At 32.5% G+C, this 24,050-nt stretch overlaps 1 protein-coding gene across 1 annotated transcript in view; it reads right to left on the bottom strand.

The window, feature by feature from the left end:
* The window catches only part of FAT4 (FAT atypical cadherin 4), a 174,143-nt gene that overhangs the window by 93,762 nt on the left and 56,331 nt on the right, over positions 1-24,050 (bottom strand). The window contains 1 exon segment of the mRNA XM_041758576.1: positions 4,242-4,373. Coding sequence (XP_041614510.1) covers positions 4,242-4,373 — 132 coding nt within the window.

Genomic DNA, 24,050 nt, shown 5'->3' with positions numbered 1-24,050 from the left:
AGAGAGGGGGAAAGAATCTCAAGCAGACTCCACACTGAGCATGGAGCCTGACATAGGGCTCAATCTCATGACCCTGAGGTCATGACCTGAGCCAAAACCAAAAGTTGGCTGCTAAACCAACTGAGCCACCCAGGAGCCCCAATGTCTTTCTTTCTGTATGTTTATGTGATAAATATACATATATATTTATTTATGTGATATATATGTGTATATATATACCTCAGATGATATTATTAAAATTAATATGTGAAAGAGCTATATTTAATTGGCTTAAACAAATATGAGCTTATATAAATTTAATATTCATATAAATTCTCAAAAATATAATGTAAACTAATTCAAATACTTTTTGGGTTCATGTAATCTGAGGAAATATTCAATATTAAAGCTAATTCAAGTTTGTTGGTTTAAATAAAATATACGTATCTTTAGATTTTTCAACATTTAATATAATGCAGTCATACACCTTTTATTTTACCTGGATTGATATTCAAATAAGTTTACATTATCTTTGTTAAAAAATTAGTCAGCAATAAAAATAATTTGTCATGATGAGTTTTTGTAAGTAATCTAAATGTAATTGTTAATAACAAGTAAATAAAGTAGATATAAGAGGTTTTACCAAAACCTTTTAGGTAAATTTGTTAGTTTCCCCAAATCTTTTTGGTAACCTGAAACAAAGTTTTGCTAGATTAAGTTAAGTAATGAGTCAAGTTGTATCTGTTGTACCTGTTGAAAATCCAGATCATTTCCAAATAACATAAAATACTGAAACATTAGTTATTGAACATAAGCTTACCCACTTTTAGCTTTCTTTTACAGAGAAACTAAAGATATTTTGGTCCATTAGTAAACATGCTTTATGCCATGCTGAAAGATTTTCTATGAGAAAGTACATTTCTAGAAATTGTAAAAAATATTTAGAAGTCTGCCACAGAATGCTAATATAGAAGACAGTTCATACTTGCTTATTTTTTAGTTTTTGTCAGAAATCGAAGGCTTCTAAGAGTTAAAAATTCTAATATATCTAAAATTACTAAAAGTAACATGGGAAAGGAATTTTATGTGTGATCAGCCCTGGCTAAGATGAGAATGAATTTAATTACGCAAATGATTTCTAGTATCAAAAGTAAGCTGGTGCAAAATTAGAATTTGGTTTTCTGTCTGTTAAAAGGACAAAATTTTCTTGGTCTATTGGTCTGTTGTTGTTGGAGATTACAAAAGTATTTCCTTACCTTTCAAAGTTATATATCTAAAAAACAAGGATTCTATGTTTCTTCAAAATACTTTCCTATGTGGTTGTATCAAGTCTTTGATTACTAAAACCTAGAACTCTGAATATTAAAAGAATTAAGTTTTACTAGAACCATGAAGTCTTCTATATTTGCCTGTGGAGTCTTTAATTGTCACTTTGGCTAAATAGATAACTGAATATTGTTTCATAATGAAAGCCTTTTGATATTTTTTGACAACTTCCTAAAAATCAAAATTTAAATGAAGTTTTTTGACCTTGATAAAACTTTGAGATTTTCAAGAGGTTCTCTAAAACATTGAAAAAGATTTGGTCTCTCTCCTTATAAAAAGATATTAAAGTATTAAAAGTAAAAAGATATTAAAGTATTAAAAGTAATTAAGTTTATTTGATATGTTAAATCATACAGGAAGCATTGTCAAATAAGAAATAATACTAAGGCATTTTGTGTTGTATAACTATAAGTGTTCCAGGAATAATGTAAAATTCCTAGAAATCTGGTATGTCTTGGCATAATGTTTTCAGTCATAATTCCAATTATCTTAAAATAATATGTAACATTTTACACACAATTCCTTGTCAATTGTAGTGAACTCTAGTCAAATTTTAATTGTGGCCATTTTTAAGTCTTTTGTCATTTATAGACATTGTTGTTTCATTCTGATACTTTGGCAAGAGTGCTTCATGTTCAAGAAGACTCATGGAAAATACTCCAAAATACAGGTTTCTGGTGACCTTAAAGCAAAACAAAACAAACTGAATGGGGTGAGAATTTCTAGAGCTAATGAAAAAGCTGGATTCAGGTAGAACAATTATGAATTACATACGACTAAATAACTAAGGAGGATCATTAGAATTCTTTATGACTTGTTTAAAAAATTGTTGGTATTTAATGCTTTGTTTTACCAGATGTAAGAAACTCTTTTTCTTTTCTTTCCTACTTTTATTTTCCTTTTTGCTATGACCTATAGCTGATTGATAAAGTTTACCTTTGTAAACAAAGATAAAGCATTCGCTTTTTCTTCCTACCTGATCCCTCCAAAATTCAAAAACTATTTTTTTGGCAATATAGTTGTTTCATGGCAATATAGTTATTTGTTTGCATAAATTCAATGAGGATCCATTCTCTTCTAACAGGACACAACTGGAAATAAAAAACTTCTTTTTCCTACAGCTTGGCAGAGCTCCTTCGTATTGCTAGATAAGTCGCTGCTTGGTTCATGAATCATTGAAATAAAACCAATTTAATTTTACTTAGTTGAGTTTCTGTTATTTAAAACTTTATAAAATTGAGAAGATACTAAACTTAAAAAATCAAATCGTTTTTAAAAGAAAACTACAATTATCTACAAATCTATGCTTTATTTTGTTTACTTTTCTTTAGATTTTGTCAAGATTTTTTTTTATATCTTGTCAAGATTTATAAATAAGTCATTACATTTCTGTATTAGCTGTTAAAATTCATTTGTTTTTTATTTATTTACCTTTAAAAGTTAAGGAAATAAATTCATGAAGACCTTACTCATAGATTAAAAGTTTTCAGATACTTCTGAAATTAAACTAAGGCCAAAAAGGGACACGTAGGTGGCTCAGTGGTTGAGCATCTGCCTTCGGCTCCGGTCCAAATCCCGGGATCCCAGATCGAGTTCCACATTGGGCTTCATGTGGGGAGCCTGCTTCTCCCTCTGCCTGTGTCTCTGCCTCTCGCTTTCTGTGTCTCTCATGAATAAATAAATAAAATCTTTTAAAAATTAAAAAAAGATTAAAAAGAAAAAAATTAAATCCTCTGATCTGTGTTGGGCTTAGCTTAAGGTAAAAGGAGATACTGGTGTCAGAGAAGGTTATCTTTCTTTTCACAGTTCCATAACATTAATTAATTCCTTTACCTAGCAAGAAGGAGAGAATAGGCGATTGGCATTTTTCACAGGAAAATATAAATTACAAATATATAAATTATGTCATTTAGAGCATGGTGATTATAGAAGATGGTAATAGTGGGATGCCTGGGTGGCTTAGCAGTTGAGCTCTGCCATTGGCTCAGGGCATGATCCTGGAATTCTGGGATCAAGTCTCACATTGGGTTCCCTGAATGGAGCCTGCTTCTCCCTCTGCCTCTGTCTCTGCCTCTCTCTCTTTCTCTGTGTGTGTGTGTCTCTCATGAATAAATAAATAAATAAATAAATTAATAAGATAGTAATCTAAATTGCACCCCAAAATTTTACATTCACCACTAGACAAGAAATTTCTGTTTCTTTTTTTTAAGATTTATTGATTTATTTTAGAGAGAGAATGAGAGAGTGTGCATGCAAGCAGGGGGAGGAGCAGAGGGCAAGGGAGAGAGAATCTCAAGCAGACTTTGCACTGAGGATGGATCCTGATGTGGGGCTTGATCTCACAACACTGAGATCAGGATCTTGGCCAAAACCAAGTCAGACACTTAACTGACCGAGCCACTCAGGTGCCCCTAGAAATCTCTGTTTTTTAACAGATTGAAAAATCATTAGCTTTCCTAGATAAGTTCCTTAAAATGTATAAAGGCTATTATTAAATTATTTATTTTTTTAACAGATATGTGAGAATTAAATGAAAAACTAGAAGATAGACTTAAAATGTTTTAATTTTAAATAATCTGCTTTTTTCCAAATACAAATACAAAATCAATCTTTAGCTGCTGTGATAGCAAATTAGAATGATAAAGGCATAAAATTATGGTTATGTTTGTAGATTTTTTTATTTGAGAAATTAAAATAATTTGACTAAGAAATTTAAAATGCAACTAGCAATTCTGAATTGCTGATCAAAGGAAAATTACCTCTTGATACTTCTATCTTAGCCTTCTTATACCACATTTCAACAATTAAAATTCTTTGGAAAGGAGCACACAATGCTTAACCTTAATTATTGGGTACTAAAAGTGGTCCAGGTATAGTAGAAATTTGACAGATCACTGGAATGTCAGGTTTCAAAACAAACGCAGGCTCTGAGTTACCTCATCGGCATCCATCGCTGTCAGTTGCATAATCTTGGACCCATCTCCAATGTTCTCCTCCACAGTAAGATCCAGCATGTCTGTTGGAAATACTGGTGGATTGTCATTGATATCCTGAAGTGTTATTTCAACCTACAAGGAGAGAAAGAAACAACACATGAATGTCCCACATGCCTGCAAGATTAAAGGTTAAAATGTATACCAAGAGCCCACTAGCTAGCTAGGCCTCTCAAAAATAATCAGAACCTTTATATATAACATCCAAATAATAGAAAATATCCTAGAGAAACCTGGTTATTTACATTTTTTATAAAGATTTCTCTTATAAAAATCATTTTACTTGCTGATAGTAACTGATTTTGAAGGGTTGCTTGGAGTTTATACAAGAAAAGGCCCACTGATCAACTGTTGATTTAATCCCCAGATTTGTGCACCACTGAAGAACTGCCCAGACTTACGACCATCTGCCATTCAACCATTAAATGTTGCCCGACACACAAATGAGGTGGTGTAGAATTTCTTCCTGAAATGTTTACATATTAGCAATGTCTGGGAGAAACAAAGAAGTTCACTTCTTGTTTTAAGAAACTCTCTGAATTTTCCCCTTTAAAATCAACTCCCAACCCACGGGGGAAAATACATGCATCTTCTTTTGTTCCTATTTCCCCTCCTATCAGCACTTCTTAATGTGACTAAAGCTAAACAATCATTCCTTTCAAATGTAGTATTTATATATTCCAAATATTAACAGCTTTGTTTGAGAGATCCTAGTCGGAGTTAAATTTGTTTGTTTCTCTGCCTAATAAAAAATGTTTAGAAGGAAGGATTTGTGAAGTCTAAATAATAACTTCAAACCATGTGTTTTCTCTTTTGAGCTAGGTGCTAAAAGCTGAATATCTGATAAGAAAAGGGAAGACAGCTGCTAATAAAACTGCAAGTTTCCCCAGTTGGGTCACAAAATTAAGTCATGGAGAAAAATCCAGCCAGCCATTTAGCTAGGATATAACAAAGACATTTTTCTCATGGGATGAAATGTCATATTTTATAGTTAAACGGCAAAAACTCCATCAGATCTAAGACCAGTGCAGACAAATCTGAGGAAAAAAGAAGAGAGCAAACGAATTCTGATTTCATCTTTTGCCCGGAGGAGGTAGAGATGGGGTTAGGGGAGAAGCAGGAGATAGAACTGTCATTATTCTCCTACATGGAATGAGTGGGAAATACAGCAGAGCTACACTAATAAATAGATTAACAAATTATAAAAAGAAAAACCCAGAAAACAATATATAAAATTAAGTACTAAATAATTATTATACCTTTAGTTCCACCTTAATAATAGGACAGGCTTCATCACAGCAAATGGCTCAGATTAGTCTAGACAGGCAGTCTCAGCAGTTGGAAATGTGCCACTTCTGGTTTGGGCTCACGTCATTCTCTGTACCACTTCCTTTAAGAAAAGGTCCATAGTATCTACAACTGCAGCCAATTTCTAACTTCCTTGCATGGTTGTAAATAGCATGGATTATTTCAAATCAGAAAAACTGAAATTCAGGTCTGACTCCCCAAATTATTAGCCAGGTAATCCTGAGTACTTCATTTATCTTAGCCTTAGTCTCCTCATCCTAAAATTGAGATTAATATTTCGTGTCTTAGAGAATTTTATGAAGACCAGACTTTGATGATGCCAACAAAATGCTTAGCCTAGAGGGAAGTGTTTGATAAAAGATTAATCTTGGTTTTGAAGTTGTGAGCACAGATCTAGGAGTTTCTGAGAGCCATGGAGGGATTTTGAGAAAATTATTTAATAAATCAGAATTCCAAGTCCTACAACCCAACATCAAAAATACAATTTATATTGTTCATCTCTGGAACATATTGAATATATATGAAGTTTTCTTGTAGGAAGAGCTTTGAATTACATACATACACATATATGTATCTCAAAAGTCTCAAACACATGGATTTAAGAATCAATGACTTGATGGTCACCCAAAAATATAATAATGTTCTTTGGAAATTAATAATTACATTTACATTTTATGTGTGAATTTTCATATATGTGTGCATAGTCCTTAAAATACAGTAGAAAAATAAAGAATAAGAAATAACTGATGGAAATACCTCACAACTCAACTCTAACTTTTTAGCTTAATAATTTTTTTTTCAATTCTAAATGGTCTTCCATCTATAATTTTATGACTTGGTCTCATTGGAAACCAACACACCAATCTTGTGTATGCTTTTGTGTGTGTGTGTGTGTGTGTGTGTGTGTGTGAGAGAGAGAGAGAGAGAGAAAGAGACAGAGAGAAAGATATTTTGTAAGTGTATTTGTGAGAGAATGTGCATATATGAGTGTGTGTGTCTAAGTGTATATGTATGTGTGTGTGTGTGTGTGTGTGTGTGTGTTTAAGGAAGACCACTAAATTGAGAGTAAGGATAATCCATATTGACACCAATTAAATAGGACATCAAAGATGGATCAGGAAAGAGTACCACACACTAGAAACATACTGGGTATTCCAGAAAGGTACCTCATTATAAATGGTGAGTGCATGAATTGAACAAGCCCCTTTCTATATTTTAATAGTTATAACACAATAATTAATATATGTCCTAGACATAGTTTTAAGTTATATGTGTGTGCACATACATACATACATATATATATATATATATACATACACACACATTTTTAAAAGTCCTCAAAAGAACACTATGAGGAAAAATACTATTATCTTCCTATTAGAGAAACTAGTTAACAAAGGTAAGCAGATTAAGTAATTGCTCAATGACACAGAGCTAGTAAGTTTTCTCTAGTGCTACGCAAACCTTTCTCTCTCATGTTATAGGTGTGTATGTTTAATAAACACAATGAAAAAAACAAAAAAAAATAAACACAATGAATCATATTTGAAGAGTATGTCACAACTCTATGTGCATATTATTTCTGTCTGGAATCTGAATCACTTACATATGAACTAACTAGCCAAATAATCGTGAGTCAGCCAACAAATCTCTCTGTATCAGAATTTAAGAAAAAATAAAGACTGTTCTACTGATCCCCAGATACAGCTCTAGAGCTGTATTTATTTATTCAATATTTATTCAATATTTATTCAATATTTTAGAATCTATCACATAACAGGCGTATGTTAGTCACTAAAAATACAGAAGAAAATAAGACAGGTCACATCTCTTGCAATAAAGAAGTGGAGTTTGATAACAGAAATATACAGTCTTTGATCATGTATGCTGTATGAGGTTTTGGCCAACTCCATCATTTCAGGTAGAAAGAGCTTTTCTATTTTACTATGAAGAATAAATTTAGTTTAATATTAATGAATTCAAAACTAAACATGTTTGAATGTCTCTATAGTCAACTAATTATAAAAACAGATACAGAATATTTTATCATTGTATCTGGTATATGTAAGGGTTATTATTATTTTTTTTTTTGGATACCACACATCATTCATTTAACAAGTCAGCCTATTATTTTTCCTAAAATCAGTGTCAGCTTACCAATTAAAAAGTTAAGAACCTAATATTCCTTTCTTGGAGGCAGAAATCTAGATTTTTCTCTTAATTGTCCAGTATCTCTTTTCTATTCCACAATTCCTCAGATATCCCTATAAAGTCTTTAGCATGGCTTTTCTCAGTTCTCCCAATAGCCTGGGCTAATAATTATGCATAAAATGAGATATGAACTCCTTAGCATGGGTAGGTGTCATCCTGCAATCCCTTCACTTCTCCTGATACCCTGTGCCATGTTTCTACCTACCAGGAATTTCAGGAATATGGACCTTGTTTGCAATGTCATCACTGATTCTAGTATTTATTTATTCAATATTTTAGAATCTATCACATAACAGGCGTATGTTAGTGACTAAAAATACAGAAGAAAATAAGACAGGTCACATCTCTTGCAATAAAGAAGTGGAGTTTGATAACAGAAATATACACCAATAAAAACATTTACAGTTATCTCTGGGAAAACACACTGTCGAAATTTTGTTTCAAAAAAATTTATTTCTAACATTATGGATAATTTTTTGAACTGCCTTACATCCTGCCCTTGGCAGTTACCATCCTCCTGATGACTCCAGACCCTAACATGTGCTTGGCTCACTCTTGAATATACCACCAACCTAAGAGCCATTATGAGCCTTCTTCGGAATAATATTTGATATGATTTGCTTTGAAATGTTATTATATAATCACAGAAATCAAACATTAAAAGTTTAGAGAAGACATTTGAAAATAAGAATTAAGATTTTTCTAGTTTTTAAAGACTTCTTTCTTTTGGTACAAACTAGATCACTTTAATAACCCAGACAATGGCTATTAGCAGTTTATTTGAAATTCCAAGATTTTAAAATAGTCTACAATATCGTTCCTAAGATAAAAAAAAATGTATATGTTGAAAAATACATTCCATTCTCTAAAAAGACAAAGCAAAAATTACTGCACAAGTAAGCTTTTAGTGCTAGTTGTGCCAATTCAATGTTTTATGTGTATCTTCACAGTTGTTTATACCTGAAATCAGTAAAATAATTGCATTTAAATATTCATTATGCAAAAATAAAGTAAAATAAAATCAATTTTGAACTCAGAAACTTCCCTTCACATGTGACTATATTTAAAGTAAAAACAAAACAGAAACTGCCAACAGCTTCTATAACTTAAACCCAAGGGGCATTTTCAAGGTATCTATTCTGAAAGTTTGTGAAAATTTACCCTTAAAGATTAAAGAAACATTACTTGCATATTTTATGCCTGCCTATCAAATGTTGACCCTTGTTTATGCTTAGATAGTTGGCTTTTCAGAAACATATGTAGTTTCACCTGCTACAATTACAAGGGCAGTTGGTAACCTTTGTGGTTGACTTATTCATAACAAAACATCAGCTGCAGCTAATGGTCAAGCCATAGGTATTGTCCACTGCCACCACCTCTGTGACCATTGAAAGACCTTCAGAAATAAGCACTTTCTTGGCTGAGACACCTGATCCCTAGGCAGTGAAACCCTGGTAAATGAATGATTATATTTAGAAACAAAAACATGACTGAGATTAAGGGATCTAATGACCAATCAATTTAAAAACAGGCTATCTTTTGATAGTTTGATAATGGTAATAGTTAAATTTTAAACAATGACTATAAGTATTGTCACCAAACTTCTTTATGGTGAACGAAAGTGTCCTTGATACTCAACCCACTGAATAAACAGATATCTATTTATTTATTTTTAATTTTTTAAAAGATTTTATGTATTTATTCATGAGAGACACAGAGACAGAGAGAGAAAGGCAGAGAGAGAGACAGGCAGAGGGAGAAGCAGGTTCCATGCAGGGAGCCCGATGTGGGACTCAATTTCGGGTCTCTAGGATCAGGCCCTGGGCCGAAGGCGGCACTAAACCGCTGAGCCATGCGGGCTGGGCTGTCCTTAAACAGATATTTAAAAACATAAAATTTTACTATGTAAATAGTTGCTTTGAAATGAGTACAAAACTTTCCTCTTGGGATCCCTGGGTGGCGCAGCGGTTTAGCGCCTGCCTTTGGCCCAGGGTGTGATCCTGGAGAACCGGGATCGAATCCCACATCAGGCTCCCGGTGCATGGAGCCTGCTTCTCCCTCTGCCTGTGTCTCTGCCTCTCTCTCTCTCTCTCTCTCTCTCTCTATCATAAATAAATAAAAAATTAAAAAATAAAAAAACTTTCCTCTTAATTTTTTTTATTTCCTATAATATGCAGTCTATCATTTTATTCTTTAGTGCATCAAGAATGACATTTCTTGGGAATTTATTTTTAATTTTACGTGAATAAATCAACTATATTTTAAGTGAATTTTAAGTGTTTTTAAGTGAATAAATCAGGTATATAATAAAACTGCATAATCAATAAACATTAATTAGCAATATCAATTATCAAATCATTACATACATGTAGCTATAACTATAAAATATGGCATTTCACTGATTTAAACTGATATACAAAGATAATATGTTAAGACTAAGGAATTGACTAAAATATCAAGGTCCATTATAAACTGATTCCCCAGTTAATAAATCAATAATTTCATAGTGGTCACTATATCAACCATAATTAAAAATACATTCTTAGAGTCATAACCTCTCTGTAAGCTAAATAAAGTGATTCTTAGTGAATAAGGGTGAATGTATATCTAAAACACATTTTTTAGTTCAAAATCTTCCTACAAACTACATAAAATGGTTCTTAATAAATAAGAATGAAAGACAATCTATTTTTTTTCCTTTTGGTAAATTGTATAGTTTATAGTACCCTAAAAGTTCAGAAATCTATTTATTTGCAAGTCGATATAATAATATTTTAGGTGTATTAAATATCATCAAGTCCCTCTCCTCTATTTTACAGAGAATCAAAAGTAAGACGAGAAATGTCAAGTGATTTATCTAGGAAAAACAGTGGTCAGCCTCCTAAATCAAGCCCAGTGATTTTTTTTCCAGAGACCTGTGTGTGGAAATAGCCAGAACCAGAGTGAAAGCTGAATATATCTTAGACCAAAGCCTCTAATCTGTGCATGAAGACAATGAACTTTCAAACAAAATATGCATTTGATGTCAATAAGAAAATGACTTTGAAGAAATTAATATTTAATTAACTAAAATATTATTTTATCCACATTTGTTCCATTTTTAAGTTTCTTCATATTTTACATTAAAGGAAAATAATCTGTGAAGGTTTTTTAATCGATGCCCCTGAAGACTGTTAATCATTGAGCAGGAGGGTGGTGGGTATATATTACAAGTAAACTAGCTAAATTCTCTGTAGATATCAGTAAAAGTTACTGCTTCTATAAGGTCTACAAAGATTTTGTTTCTTTTTCTTGAAAGATGCAATCATAAATTTACTCATTTTCAGAAATGACTAAAATCTAAATGGTTGGTGAGATAGACATAAAGTACACAAAACTATAAAATAGTAGTAGATGTATCAAGGCTCCTAGTACTTGTTTAGTTGCTTTCTTAGTGGCAGAAATGCTTATAGTATTGTGTTTTTATTTTTGTGAAACTAACACTTCAAAATTAAGTTCTTCAAGTAATACTGTTACCTAGACCATATAAACTGTGACACAGCATTATACCAAAAATCACGTTTAGAGTTTACACATATAGCTTCCAAAGATATTATGATAATGTCATAAAGATTGCATTTCAATACACCTTTTAACTAACTAAAAAAAAAAATTACTTCAATAATAGTACTTCATTGCTCTAATTTCTCTAATAAACGTGTATATTATAGAAATTAGTCACTGAAAATCTCTTTATGTTACCAAAGATCATTTATATTGTTCAGATTAGTGCCTTTTAAGCCCAGGTGGGCTCAGCCATTGAGCATCTCATCTACCTTTGGCTCAGAGTGTGATCCCTCAGTCCCGGGATCGAGTCCCGCATCAGGCTCCCTGCATGGAGCCTGTTTCTCCCTCTGCCTATGTCTCTGCCCCTCTCTCTCTGTGTGTCACCTGAATAAATAAATAAAATCTTTAAAATTAAATAAATAAACTCTGACATTCTTACAGCAAGAGTTTTCTATTCATTTTTCCATTCTTACAACTTATCCAGGCCTACTATATAACTTTTACCCTAGAGATATTTCTGTTTTAAGAGCAAACCCAGATTATTTTTACATTTTTTATTAGAGTCATAAGTTCAGAAAATTTAATACAATAGGTATGTTACTGGTATTTAAGAGAGTATTGATCAAAGTTGTCTTATATCACAATGATATTTAGTATCAATACAATCCTATTGCTTTCCTAACTCTTGTCTGCCTCTCATGCCATCATGTGTAAATGTTATGATATGAAATCCTATTGGATGATAATTCAGTAACTTCATACTCAGAATGATAACTTAAAAGAGCTTCAGACAGGGATGCTTGGATGGCTCAGCGGTTGAGCATTTGCCTTTGGCTCAGGGTATGATCCCGGGGTCCTGGGATCAAGTCCCGCAGCAGTCTCCCCTCCCATTAGGGAGCCTATCTCTCCCTCTGCTTATGTCCCTGCCTCTCTCTCTCTCTCTCTCTGCATCTCTCATAAATAAATAAACAAACAAACAAATAATAAATAAATAAATAAATAAATAAATAAAATCATTTTAAAAAGAGAGAGAGCTTCAGACATAGTATGTATGTTTTGTTCAGAAAAGCTCCCATTTGGGAGACTGGAATGTAAGATTTAATCAACACATATTACTACTTCAGAAACAGCTACAACAAACAGCACACAGATCATGAGTAAACCTGAAAGAATAACTAAGCTCATTCAACTGTGCATTACCCTTAATAGGTCATTGTGATGTGACTTAAATAGCTCTTTACTAAATGATGCCCTAGTGTATACTGTGTAGGTGCTACTGAAATTCACTAGGGGAAAAAGTCTAATCTTACACTCAAAACAATTCTTATATTTCATCAGAGTGAAACTAGATGCTGAGACCTACCACTTAATTTTCTGTATGCAGGCTCAAATGAGGACTTGAAGTTGAAAGCAATTTTAACCAAGCTGAAATCCACACTATGATCAGTACAACCATCAGGGCTGGCTTGTCACTTCCTTTGACCCTGAAAAGGAAAACCCCACCTTTCCTGCCTGAGAGGAGACTGTGTGCTGAGTAGCAGTTTGCCCTCAGGGCAGTGAGAGGCTCAGTCGTGGGGGATGCCTTGCTATCATCGCACCAGGGTGGTGTGTAAAAAGGAACATTCTAGGATTTGATATTAAATTTGACACTTAAGCACAACATTCATAAAAGGAAAACAACAGGACAAAAGTATCAAAACCATGGCTCAATCAGATAATCAAATTTATATTTTAAATGTTTGGTAATAGGGACGCCTGGGTGGCTCAGTCATTGAGCATCTGTCTTCAGCTCAGGTCCTGATACTAGGGTCCTGGGATTGAGTCCCACATTGGGCTCCCCATGGGGAGCCTGCTTCTCCCTCTCCCTGTGTTTCTGCCTCTCTCTGTGTGTGTCTCATGAGTAAATAAATAAAACCTTTTAAAAAAATAAATGTTTGGCAATAGTTTAACGTGTTCACTCTTCAACTGACGCCAAATACTACAGGATTCATTTAATTCAATGGGGTTGACACACTTTGCCTGCTATACAGGCTTCCAACAACAAGATTTTATTTAGTAAATGTACGTCAAAGCCTATATATACTAAGATTACATAGCAGAAGTTCTAATTAAATTTCAGCAGAAAGTTTGACATTCTATGTTCGTTTTCTTATTGAACTAACTACATAATTTCATTTGGTAGAACATATATCTACTCCTTTTTAAAATTTCAAGTTGAGAGCTAAATTCAGTCATTAGGAAAGAGAAAATTCAACATGCATTTGTACTAAAATTTATGGGTTTAAACTCTTAAGTACTTTCATTTCTTAACAACAATAAAAAGCTGTATTGCCATGAAAGGATGGTGCCAGGGTTTACATAGTTCCTTTAATTTTGTTCTTCATTTCTTTCCCTATTTTGGGTGACCACTGGGAATTCTGCTGCCATGAGTCTGGGTGAAACATTTCACTACATCCAGAACACTTCATCATGTTGCAGAGCCAAACTCTATTATGGTTTGCAACTGACTCATATTTTAGTTATGAGAAGGCCCTAGCAAAGAACAGTTTACATTTAAAAGTCCTAAATGTCAGGAATGTAATGTTTGGACTATGTAGGTATGCAAGGTCTAATCATATTCTGTGAACAATGTTTTTAGGTAGTTACTTAATGTATAACTGACCCAATTCAAAAGAGTATGTGGAGGCTGTAATAATAGTATACTCTCTCATCCTGAGGGTATTTCTGAACTTTTGAAACTGAGCTCTTCCAAAAAAAAAAAAAAAAAAAAAAAGGAGAAATCAGACTTTGGAGAAAAAACCTATGATCCCATGCTATGAAAGACAGGCAGGGAATAGGTGGGACCTATTAGAGAAAACAACAGAGCCACCACCACTGCATGCGTAAGTGAACCAGAAACTCTTGAGGACACAGGTCTTTTGCAGGCTCAAATTCTAATGAAGTTTCAGAGATGATCAGAAAGTTTATCTACGGATTTAGGTATTGTTTTTCTTCTTAATGACAAAAAAAAAACCTGGAAAATTATTGCATTTTACTAGAATATAAGCACTAACATGCTATCTAATATATACTAAATACTATTTTACTATATTGTTTTATAGAAAACACTTTAGTAAATGAAACATGATATAATATTTGAGGAAATGATACTTAATTTGGGAATTATAATACTCCTTGGAATTGTAGGCTTGCAAATATTTTGTCATTTTAAACTTAATATCTCAACTTTAAATTATGTATATATTTAGATACCTGTGCATTTATTTCACACATATTGGTACCGTTTCTATCCCAAGTGCTTTGGAATATGAGCAAAGAAGGAAGCATGCACACTTCAGATTCTTTTTAGTTTGATTTTAAAAGCAAAGTAAAAATAAACATAATGAGTTTTAAAACAAAACATATTTCTCATATAAGCTACATGTATGTAACTGTGACCAATTATATTTCTCAAACAAAAGCAATTACATTAATCTCTCATCACTAAAACTCTCCTAGCAGTCAGCAGCATATGTTCTTGGGATTTCAATGCATTTCTAACTAGGAAAGAAATCTGTATGAGTAACAGGCAGGCTTGGAGAGTAGCCAGAAATGACAAGAATGGCTTGAAGTGCGGACAAGACATAGTTAACTCCATTCTTGAAACAAAATGCTTTCCATAACTCAGTAAATGTGTGGTGACATAATAGAAAGCTAGTTTTGTTGTGCTTTCAATATTGTTCAAATTAGAACCAAATAAGGATTTCTTTTAAGGCAGAGGCAATCATGTGTAACCACTTCAACTTTTCCTGAAATCAATACTGCATAATTTCAGAATTTTAACAGATTCTTAAGGACGCCCAAAAGTAAATGCAGAATAAAAGATCAAGTTAAAATATGTGTGGTTGCATATGAAACTTACGGAAATTTTTATACTATTCTTCAAAACACCCTGCAAAAGCATCTTGTAGTACACTTTTCAATAGATGTTAAATCTTAATATGGTAGATTTATATCAAAAGGGAAATGTAGTATAAAACAAAAATATTCTAAAAAAAAATATTCTACCCTTTTATTTCTTCAATTTTCACTTTTGTTTTTGCCCAATAAATACTGGATTTTATAAAACATAGAAAAAAAAACTATATTCAGACTGCTGAAAAATAGAAAAGTAGTTGGATTTTTATTAAAGTTACAAGCTGTGGTAGACTGAATCACTGACCCGGCTTCTTCACTCCTCCCTATAAGCAACTGCACAGTTCCTCCCACTAAAGGTAGGCTTTCTTTCTCTACTTCTTGACTGTGAACTCATCCATGATGACCAACTGTTCTGGTCAATGGGATATTTACAAATATGACACAAGTGGGGACATAAAATGTGCTTGCTCTCTTGTATCTCTGTTGTCAATAGAACAATATTCCTCTGCTAGTCCACTAGCATCAGAAGGAAAACGAGGTATTGAGCTGTGGGGGCACCTGGGTGGTTGAGCATCTGCCTTTGGCTCAGGTTGTGATCCTGGGATCGAGTCCCACATTTGGCTGCCTTCTCCCTCTGCCTATGTCTCTGCCTCTCTCTGTTTCTCAGAATAAATAAATAGAATATTTTTTAAAAAAGAGCTTTTGAGTTGAGAAGTCTCAGCTGAGAGGCTTGTAGAGTCTGAGGCAGAGCTTCCCAGTTAAGCCCAGCCTAGATCATCCCAACTATAGCCTACCTGCAGGTGCACAAGAAAGATGTGTATTGCTGTAGGCCTTTGAGATTTTTTGGCTCATTAATATGCAACACTATTGTGTCAACAATTAACAAATACACAAGTCAAAACAATAGATTCATTAGTTGAATATTTTACTTAATTTTTTTTATTTACAAGACAAAAAAGGGAAAAAAGATGATGCATATTAATAACTGTGATATACCTTATACTGTGTGATAAGTTTTATTGTTATAAATCTATTCATAAATTTTCCTAACCTGTGTAACTTCTCATTCTCATTTCACATGCCATACCCTTATCTCTTAGGAGGGCAACTCAAAACAAAATGTGACCTTCAAGTGTCCCCCCACCCAAACTAAAGATTGGGGGAGGAAGAAAGGAATATTTGACCAAGAGCAGCAAATTATGACTGGGTTGAGTCAATTAGCCCACATTAGACTTGGCTACATTCTTTTTTTAAATGGAATTACTGCAATGTTAAAATAATCCCTCTACTTTGTTTCACTCTCACACATTAGTCTTCATCGTGGAAGAAATTTCTATAACTTGATGTAGATGACAAAATTTTGACTTACATCCAATCTATTTTAATTTAGTTGGTTATTATATTATTTAATTTAGTTGCTTATTATTATTTAGTATGTTTGTTATACTTCCTTACAGATCTTAAACAACTATCTACAACTAAACAACTATCTCAACCAATAAAACCCCATTTTAGAGTTGTGTGTGGTTATCTTTTCAAAACTATAACAATTTTAATTTATTTGAAACAGCATCACCTTATCAATAAATAGGAATGAATATAGTTTTTGTTTGATGGGAAATATAATATATATCTTATGAAAATCTTAAACTCACTTCCAAAACATTTTTACAGCGGACTGTGCTTTAATTACATTTAGAAATCCTATTCTAATGAACTCAGAAAGACGGCTTCTCTTCTAAGCTTTGATGGAACATTTAGTTTCTACCATAGTGTCTGTCCATACAGAAGTCACTTAATATATGTTTATTCAATGACTTAAACCCAATGCTCATTACCCTGATACCAAAACCAGAAAAAGGTTCCACTGAAAAAGAGAACTACAGGCCAATATCCCTAGAAATATAGATGCAAAAATCCTCAAGTGAATCCAACAATATATTAAAAAAGTCACTCGCCACAATCAAGTGGGATTTACTCCTGGCTGCAACGGTGGTTCAATATTTGCAAATCAGTCAACATGGTACATCACATCAATAAGATAAATGATAAGAACCATATGCTCATTTCAATGCACTCAACAAAGTAGGTTTAGAGAGAACACACTTCGACATAATACAGGGTATATATGAAAAACCCAAAGCTAACATTCTTAATGGGGAAAAACTGAGAGCTTTTCCCCTAACATCAGAAACAAGACAAGGATCTACACTCTCTTCACTTTTATTCAACATAGTACTTCAATTCATGAAGTTCAACCCACACCCACCAGACAACAAAAAGAAATTATAAGGATCCACATTAGTAAGGAAGAAGTAAAATTTTCACTCTTTGCAGATGATATGATACTATATGTAGAAAACCCAAAAGACTCCACAAGAAAACTACTAGAACGGATACATGAATTCATTCGTGTCACAGGATACAAAATCAGCATACAGAAATCTGTTGCATTTCTATACACCGATAACCAAGCAGCAGAAAGAGAAATTAAAAAAAGAAAGCAATCCCATTTACAACAGCACTCAAAATAATAAGATACCTAGGAATAAACATTATCAATGAGATGAGAGACCTGTGCTCTGAAAACTATATAATACTGATGAAAGAAACTGAACACAACACAAAGAATTGGAAAAATATGCTCATGGATTGGAAGAACAAATATTGTTAAAATATCTATACTACCTAAGCAATCTATACATTTAATGCAATCCTTATCAAAATACCAACAGCATTTTTCACAGAACTAGAATAAACAATCCTAAAATTTGTATGGAACCACTAAATACGTCAAACAGCCAAGCAATCTTGAAAAAAGACAAGCAAAGCTGGAGGCATCACAATTCCAAACTTAAAGTTATATTACAACACTGTAGTAATCAAAACAGTATGGTACTGACACAAAAATAGACACATCTATCAATACAACAAAATAGAAAACCAAGAAATAAATACACAACTGTATGGTCAATTAATTTTCAACAAAACTGGAAAGAATATTTGACAGGAAAAAGTCTCTTCAACAAATGGCATTGTGAAAACTGGACAGCAACATGGCAAAAGAAAGAAACTGGACTACTTTCTTACATCATACACAAAAATAAACTCAAAATAGATTAAGACCTAAATGCACGACCTGAAACCATAAAGATCTTAGAAGAGAATGCAGGCGGTAACCTCTTTGACATTGGCAGTAGCAACTTTTTTTTCTAGATAGGTCTCCAGAGGCAAGAGAAACAAAAGCAACAATAAACTATTGGGACAACATCGAAATAAAAAACTTCTGCATCATGAAGGAAACAATGAACAAAACTAAAAGGCAACCTATTGAATGGGAGAAGATATTTACAAATGACATATCCAATAAAGGGTTAAGATCTAAAAAATATAAAGAACTTATATGCTCAATACCCCAAAAAACAAATAACCTCAATTAAAAAAAGGACAGAAGACATGAACAGACATTTCTCCAAAGAAGACATGCATTTGGCGAACAAGCACATGAAAAGAATTTCATCATTAATTACCATCAGGGAAATGCAAATCAAAACTACAGTAAGATATCACCTCTCATGTGTCAGAATGGCTGAAATCAGCAACACAAGAAACAACAAATATTGGTGAGGATGTGGGGAAAAAGGAACCCTCTTGCACTGTTGGTGAGAATGTCAACTAGTGTAGCCACTGTGGAAAACAGTACGGTGGTTCCTCAAAAAGTTAAAGATAGGGCTATCCTATGATCCAGAAATTGCAGTACTGTTTATCCAAAGAATACAAAAACACTAATTCAAAGGGATAGATGCACCTCTGTGTTTATAGCAGCATTATTTACAATAGCCAAGATAGGAAAGCAGCCCAAGTGCTCACTGACTGATGAACAGATAGAGATGTGTTTATATGAGATATATAATATATATATATATATATATATATATATAAATTCAGTGATAAAGAGTGAAATCTTGTCATTTACAATGACATGGATAGAGCTAGAGAGAATAAAGCTGAGCAAAATAAGTCAGAGAAAGACAAATACCACTCATATGTGGAATTTAAGAAACAAAACAAAAATCATAGGGAAAAAGAGGAGAGAAAGAGAAAATCAAGAAAAATACTTAATTATAGAGAACAAACTGGTGGTTACCAGTGGGGAAGGAGGGGGGGATGGGTTAGATAGAAGATAGTGATTAAGGAGTGCACTTGTCATGTTGAACAGTGGTAATGTAAGTGTTGAATCACGACGTGTACACTTGAAATTAATATAACACTGTATGTTAATAACTGGAATTTAAATAAAAACTTAAAAAATATGAAATGTAAAAAAATAAACCAATATACTCATTGCAGAAGCTTATTTTGTTGTTACATACACATAAATGAAGAGAACCCTGTTTTATATGCAAAATTAAGAACAGGGATGGACCATCAACTATTACAAAATATCAAATAATGAAAATCTAAGAATGATATCCTGATTACTATCAAAATAAGAATGAATTAAAAGAAGGAAAATTCATTAAACTTCAAGAACAAAGAAATAAATGACAAATTAAATTAAAAAGATGTTTCAGTACATCTTCTGTCTTCTATTTTTCATTGTCAAAGCTAAGTTGCCAATGATTTTTAGCAAAATAAAGATATCAAAAGAAACTCAGTAAACTTTAAAAAATAATTCACTTTCAATAAATCTTTAAATTGCTACAGAAATGTATCCTCCCAATAGAAAGACTGCAAAATACAAGAAAATGTCTGTATATTTATGCAAGATATAAGACTCAAGAGTTATGAAAAAGACATGCCAATTATAAATATGTACTGACTACAAATAACCAACTCCATGAAATATGGTTTGATTATTTTGTCGCTACACTCTAATTCCTTCTCAATTCATGACAATACAATTATGAATAGGAAGGTATCAATAGATGTTTTGATTTTATTTTTCAAGTATATTCTCTTCACTGGAACCAAAAAAAAAAAAAAAAGAAAAGAAAAATATTTTGTGGAGCCTCCTACTAGTAATTAGTTTTCTCTGCACTTAAGAATTTAAGAAACTAATCACTTTGTCAAAGATTACTTGACCATGTAGTTGTGATCCATTTCTGGGTTTTCTATTTTGTTCTTTTTTTTTTTTTTTTTTTTGTACCAGTACCATACCTTCTTGATGACTATAGCTTTGAATTTAAACAAAAACTGAAACATTAAAAAAAAAAAGAAGAAGAAAAGAAGAAGGGCCCCTGGGTGGCACAGTAAGTTAGCATTCAACTCTTGGTTTTGGCTCAGGTCATGATTTCAGGGTCTTGAGATCAAGCCATGAGTGAAACCTCGAGCTCAGTAGGAAGCTTGCTTGAGATTCTCTCTCCTTCTCTCTCTGTCCCTCCTACTCCAGTTTCTCTCTCTCTCTCTCTCTTTCAAATAAATAAATAAATCATTAAAGAAAATAATCACATTTTTTAAACACTCGGTAAGTATGCAAAAATTAAACTATAGTTGAGTAGAGGATTCATGGAAACCTAGTAGTACAGAATTGCAAGCATTTCATCAGATGTCAAAATAAGACAAAAGAAATATTGCAGTTCTCTTGTCTAGACTAATAGAATCCTCACAGTCTATGTTAATAAAAGTTACAGGAAATGTATCCCTTTCCTCTAGTGATTGTATTTATATATTAGAGCCTGTGATTATTTAAGTTAATCAGAGAATAGTTTCTAATAAGAGAATAGGTCAGTTTTAATAATCATTAACAACTTTTTTACTAATATTAAAGAGTTACGTAAGCATTGTCAATGTTTTTATTTACAATTTTTAAAAATATTCTATGTATATTATATGTAAAAAAAGCTTTAGGCAAATTTTCACATAAAATTCCCCTTAAACTACCACACACATTTGTATATTACATTGTATAGGTCTTTCTTTTCAAAAGTATTTTCTGAAAAAACTTCAATATAGATTATTGTGACAAAAATTACTTGGCTTTTGCAGATTAATATTGTCTTAATAGTGTTCGAAACCACCAAAGTTTCTTTCAATTTATGTCTTTTTAATAATTATCCTCATCTATTTAATTTCCCCAAGAAAATTTCATAAAAACATGAGAAGAACAAGTTAGAAATTTAGTTCTGTAAAATATATGAAATAAGTTCAAAATCTAAAGAGAAAGATTAAATATATAAAACTTATTTACTAGAAAATATTGACATTTCTTTAGGTGTTGCACAACTTACTACTTTCATTTTTCAAAAGTTAGTTTAGCACGTTAATATTTTTTATCTCTTTACAAGTTTTTAATCATACAAATAAAATAAAATTTGTTCCCAATTTTCAAAGTGTATTCTTTGTCTGAACTAAAGCATAAGCATTATTCTTCCAAATAACTGCAATTACTAATTAGTCTACCATTTTTTATACTTCTTTTAATCAAGTTTTTTTGTTGACCACTGTGTAGATACATTTCTATTCACAAGAAGATGTTTTTTTTTTTTGTACATAATGAACTGTCAATATAACCAATGAAGTTTCAAATCAAGCAGTTTTCATAAGCATTTTACAATAGAGGATCTATTAGAATAGAGGATCCTTTATCTTGGGCTCTTATAATTACATTTTGCTACAAACAGTTTAGGTTTTAAAAAACTATATTGCTAAATCCATCCCTGTATATATTCAATTCAATACAATGTATGCAACCAGTAGTGATCTATTAGTATGGACATACTATTGGATGCCATCTATTAGGATGGCATACTATTTATCTGACAACAACTATGCTCATGTCTATAATTTTTTTTTTAAATCTTAAGTGTTTAGGGTGTCTGGGTGGCTCAGTCAGTTCAGCACTTTCCTCTTGATTTTGGCTCAGAGCATGATCTCAGGGTCCTGGGATTGAGCCCTGCTTCAGGCTTCACACTCAGGGGGGTGTCTGTTTAAGGATTCTCTTTCTTCCTCTCTCTCTGTCCCTCTCCTTGCTCTCACTCTCTGTCTCAAATAAATACATAAATCTTTAAAAGAAAGAATAAAGAAGGAAGGAAGGAAGGAAAGAAGGAAGGAAGGAAGGAAGGAAGGAAATCGTGTTTAATGGAAGAGTTTCATGATCTGAAGATATTAACAAGCTATTCCAAGCCTGTGTATGTCTGCAATGTTCTTTTAGATTTTCTGCTTGAGTAAACTGTTTATTAAAGAACCAACAATGTATAATTTACACTCATTTGCCTACTAAAGAGAATAGTCATGTAAATGAATGAACAAGGTTTTCTATACTTTTAATAGTTATGTAAATGAAAGAACAAGGTTTTCTCTACTTTTAATAAGTAATTTTAAAACAACTAACTTCTTATTTTTTTATTTGCCAAGGTAATATTAAAATCAACTAAAATGTCCTTTGTTTTGGTTTGTGAGGACTCACCAACATTTTTTACTCTATTTATTCGTGAGTAAAGAAAGTTTAATTTTTTCAAGTGCAGGGCTCTGGAAAAGCAAGCTACCTACAAAAATTCAAAATTTACAAGTTTAAATGGGTTAATAAGTTGTCTTTTAAAATGTGCGTGATTACTCAAAACAAATGTAACAAAAGAATAACCACTCAAGTACATATTCATTACTACTCATAAATAATATGTTTAAGAATTTCTAGAGCTTTCTATTTAAAAAAATCTTAGCAAAACCAAAAACCAAATTAACTTCTTTTGGGTCTAGTTTCAGAAACAATATTAGTTGTAAGGCAAGAAAACATAAGAGTAGGGAAGAGCAACATAATCTAGAGTGAAAACAATACACACTTAAATGTGTAAAAATATAAACTTGATAAAAATTTCATAAATGAACAGTTCTTATACAAATGAGAAACCAATAAAATTTGCAAATTAAATGCACACCAAACAGAATTCAAATTCATAGCAATAATTGGATATGATAGACATTGTTTTGCTGAAAATAGTTCTCCACGGCAGTGTGAGATTAGGCACAGGTGCCTGTACATTACCGGGGTTCTACCTAGTCTTGATGCCATTTATCCAAACACTTGTCACCTTTTCTAAGCCTCAACTTCTTCATATATATAATGGGGCTCCCATATACAAAAAGAATAAAGTTTTGCATGATGTCAGGCAAACATAATCATATAAATAGGTTTTCTATAATTGTAAGACAGGTGACTATAAATCTACGTAATTACTTATTAAAATGAAAAGCTTAGGGATGCCTGGGTAGCTCAGAGGTTGAGCATCTGCCTTTGGCTCAGAGCATGATCTTGATCTGGGAAAAAGTCCTGCATTGGGCTCCCTGTGAGAAGCCTACTTCTCCCTCTGTATATATCTCTGCCTCTCTCTGTGTCCCTCATGAATAAATAAATAAAATCTTAAAAAAAAATAAAGTGAAAAATTGAGACAATTATCACACGTTAAAACTTTTTTAATAAAAAGTTTTATCAGTTGAAAGTAGTAATTGACTAGTTCCTCAAAATGCTTTTGTGGATGGTATCAAAAGTCAAGAAAAGTCTTTAGAGCCAAGTTACAAAAAACAGCTACTGGATAATGAAAATACTGAACTTAGAGCAGAGACCTAAAAGAGCTTACTTCCTTTGAGTGCAGTGATTTTTAGCTACACATTTCCAAGCCCAAACATAAGGGAATCTAACTCAGGGCAGCCAAGTAGGTTGCCAAGGCCTAAGCAGGTACATAAGGAATGGTAATTCAGTGAACTGAACATGCAAGTAATGTCCATTGGAACTACAGGTGAAACAGAAAATTAAATAAAATCTTCAAGTTTTTTGTCTTCTCCATAGTAATG

The sequence above is a fragment of the Vulpes lagopus genome, chromosome 6 (genome assembly GCF_018345385.1).
Source record: "Vulpes lagopus strain Blue_001 chromosome 6, ASM1834538v1, whole genome shotgun sequence".
NCBI lineage: Eukaryota > Metazoa > Chordata > Mammalia > Carnivora > Canidae > Vulpes > Vulpes lagopus.
The sequence above is the reverse complement of the archived record's forward strand: the minus strand, read 5'-3'. Positions and strand labels throughout refer to the sequence as shown.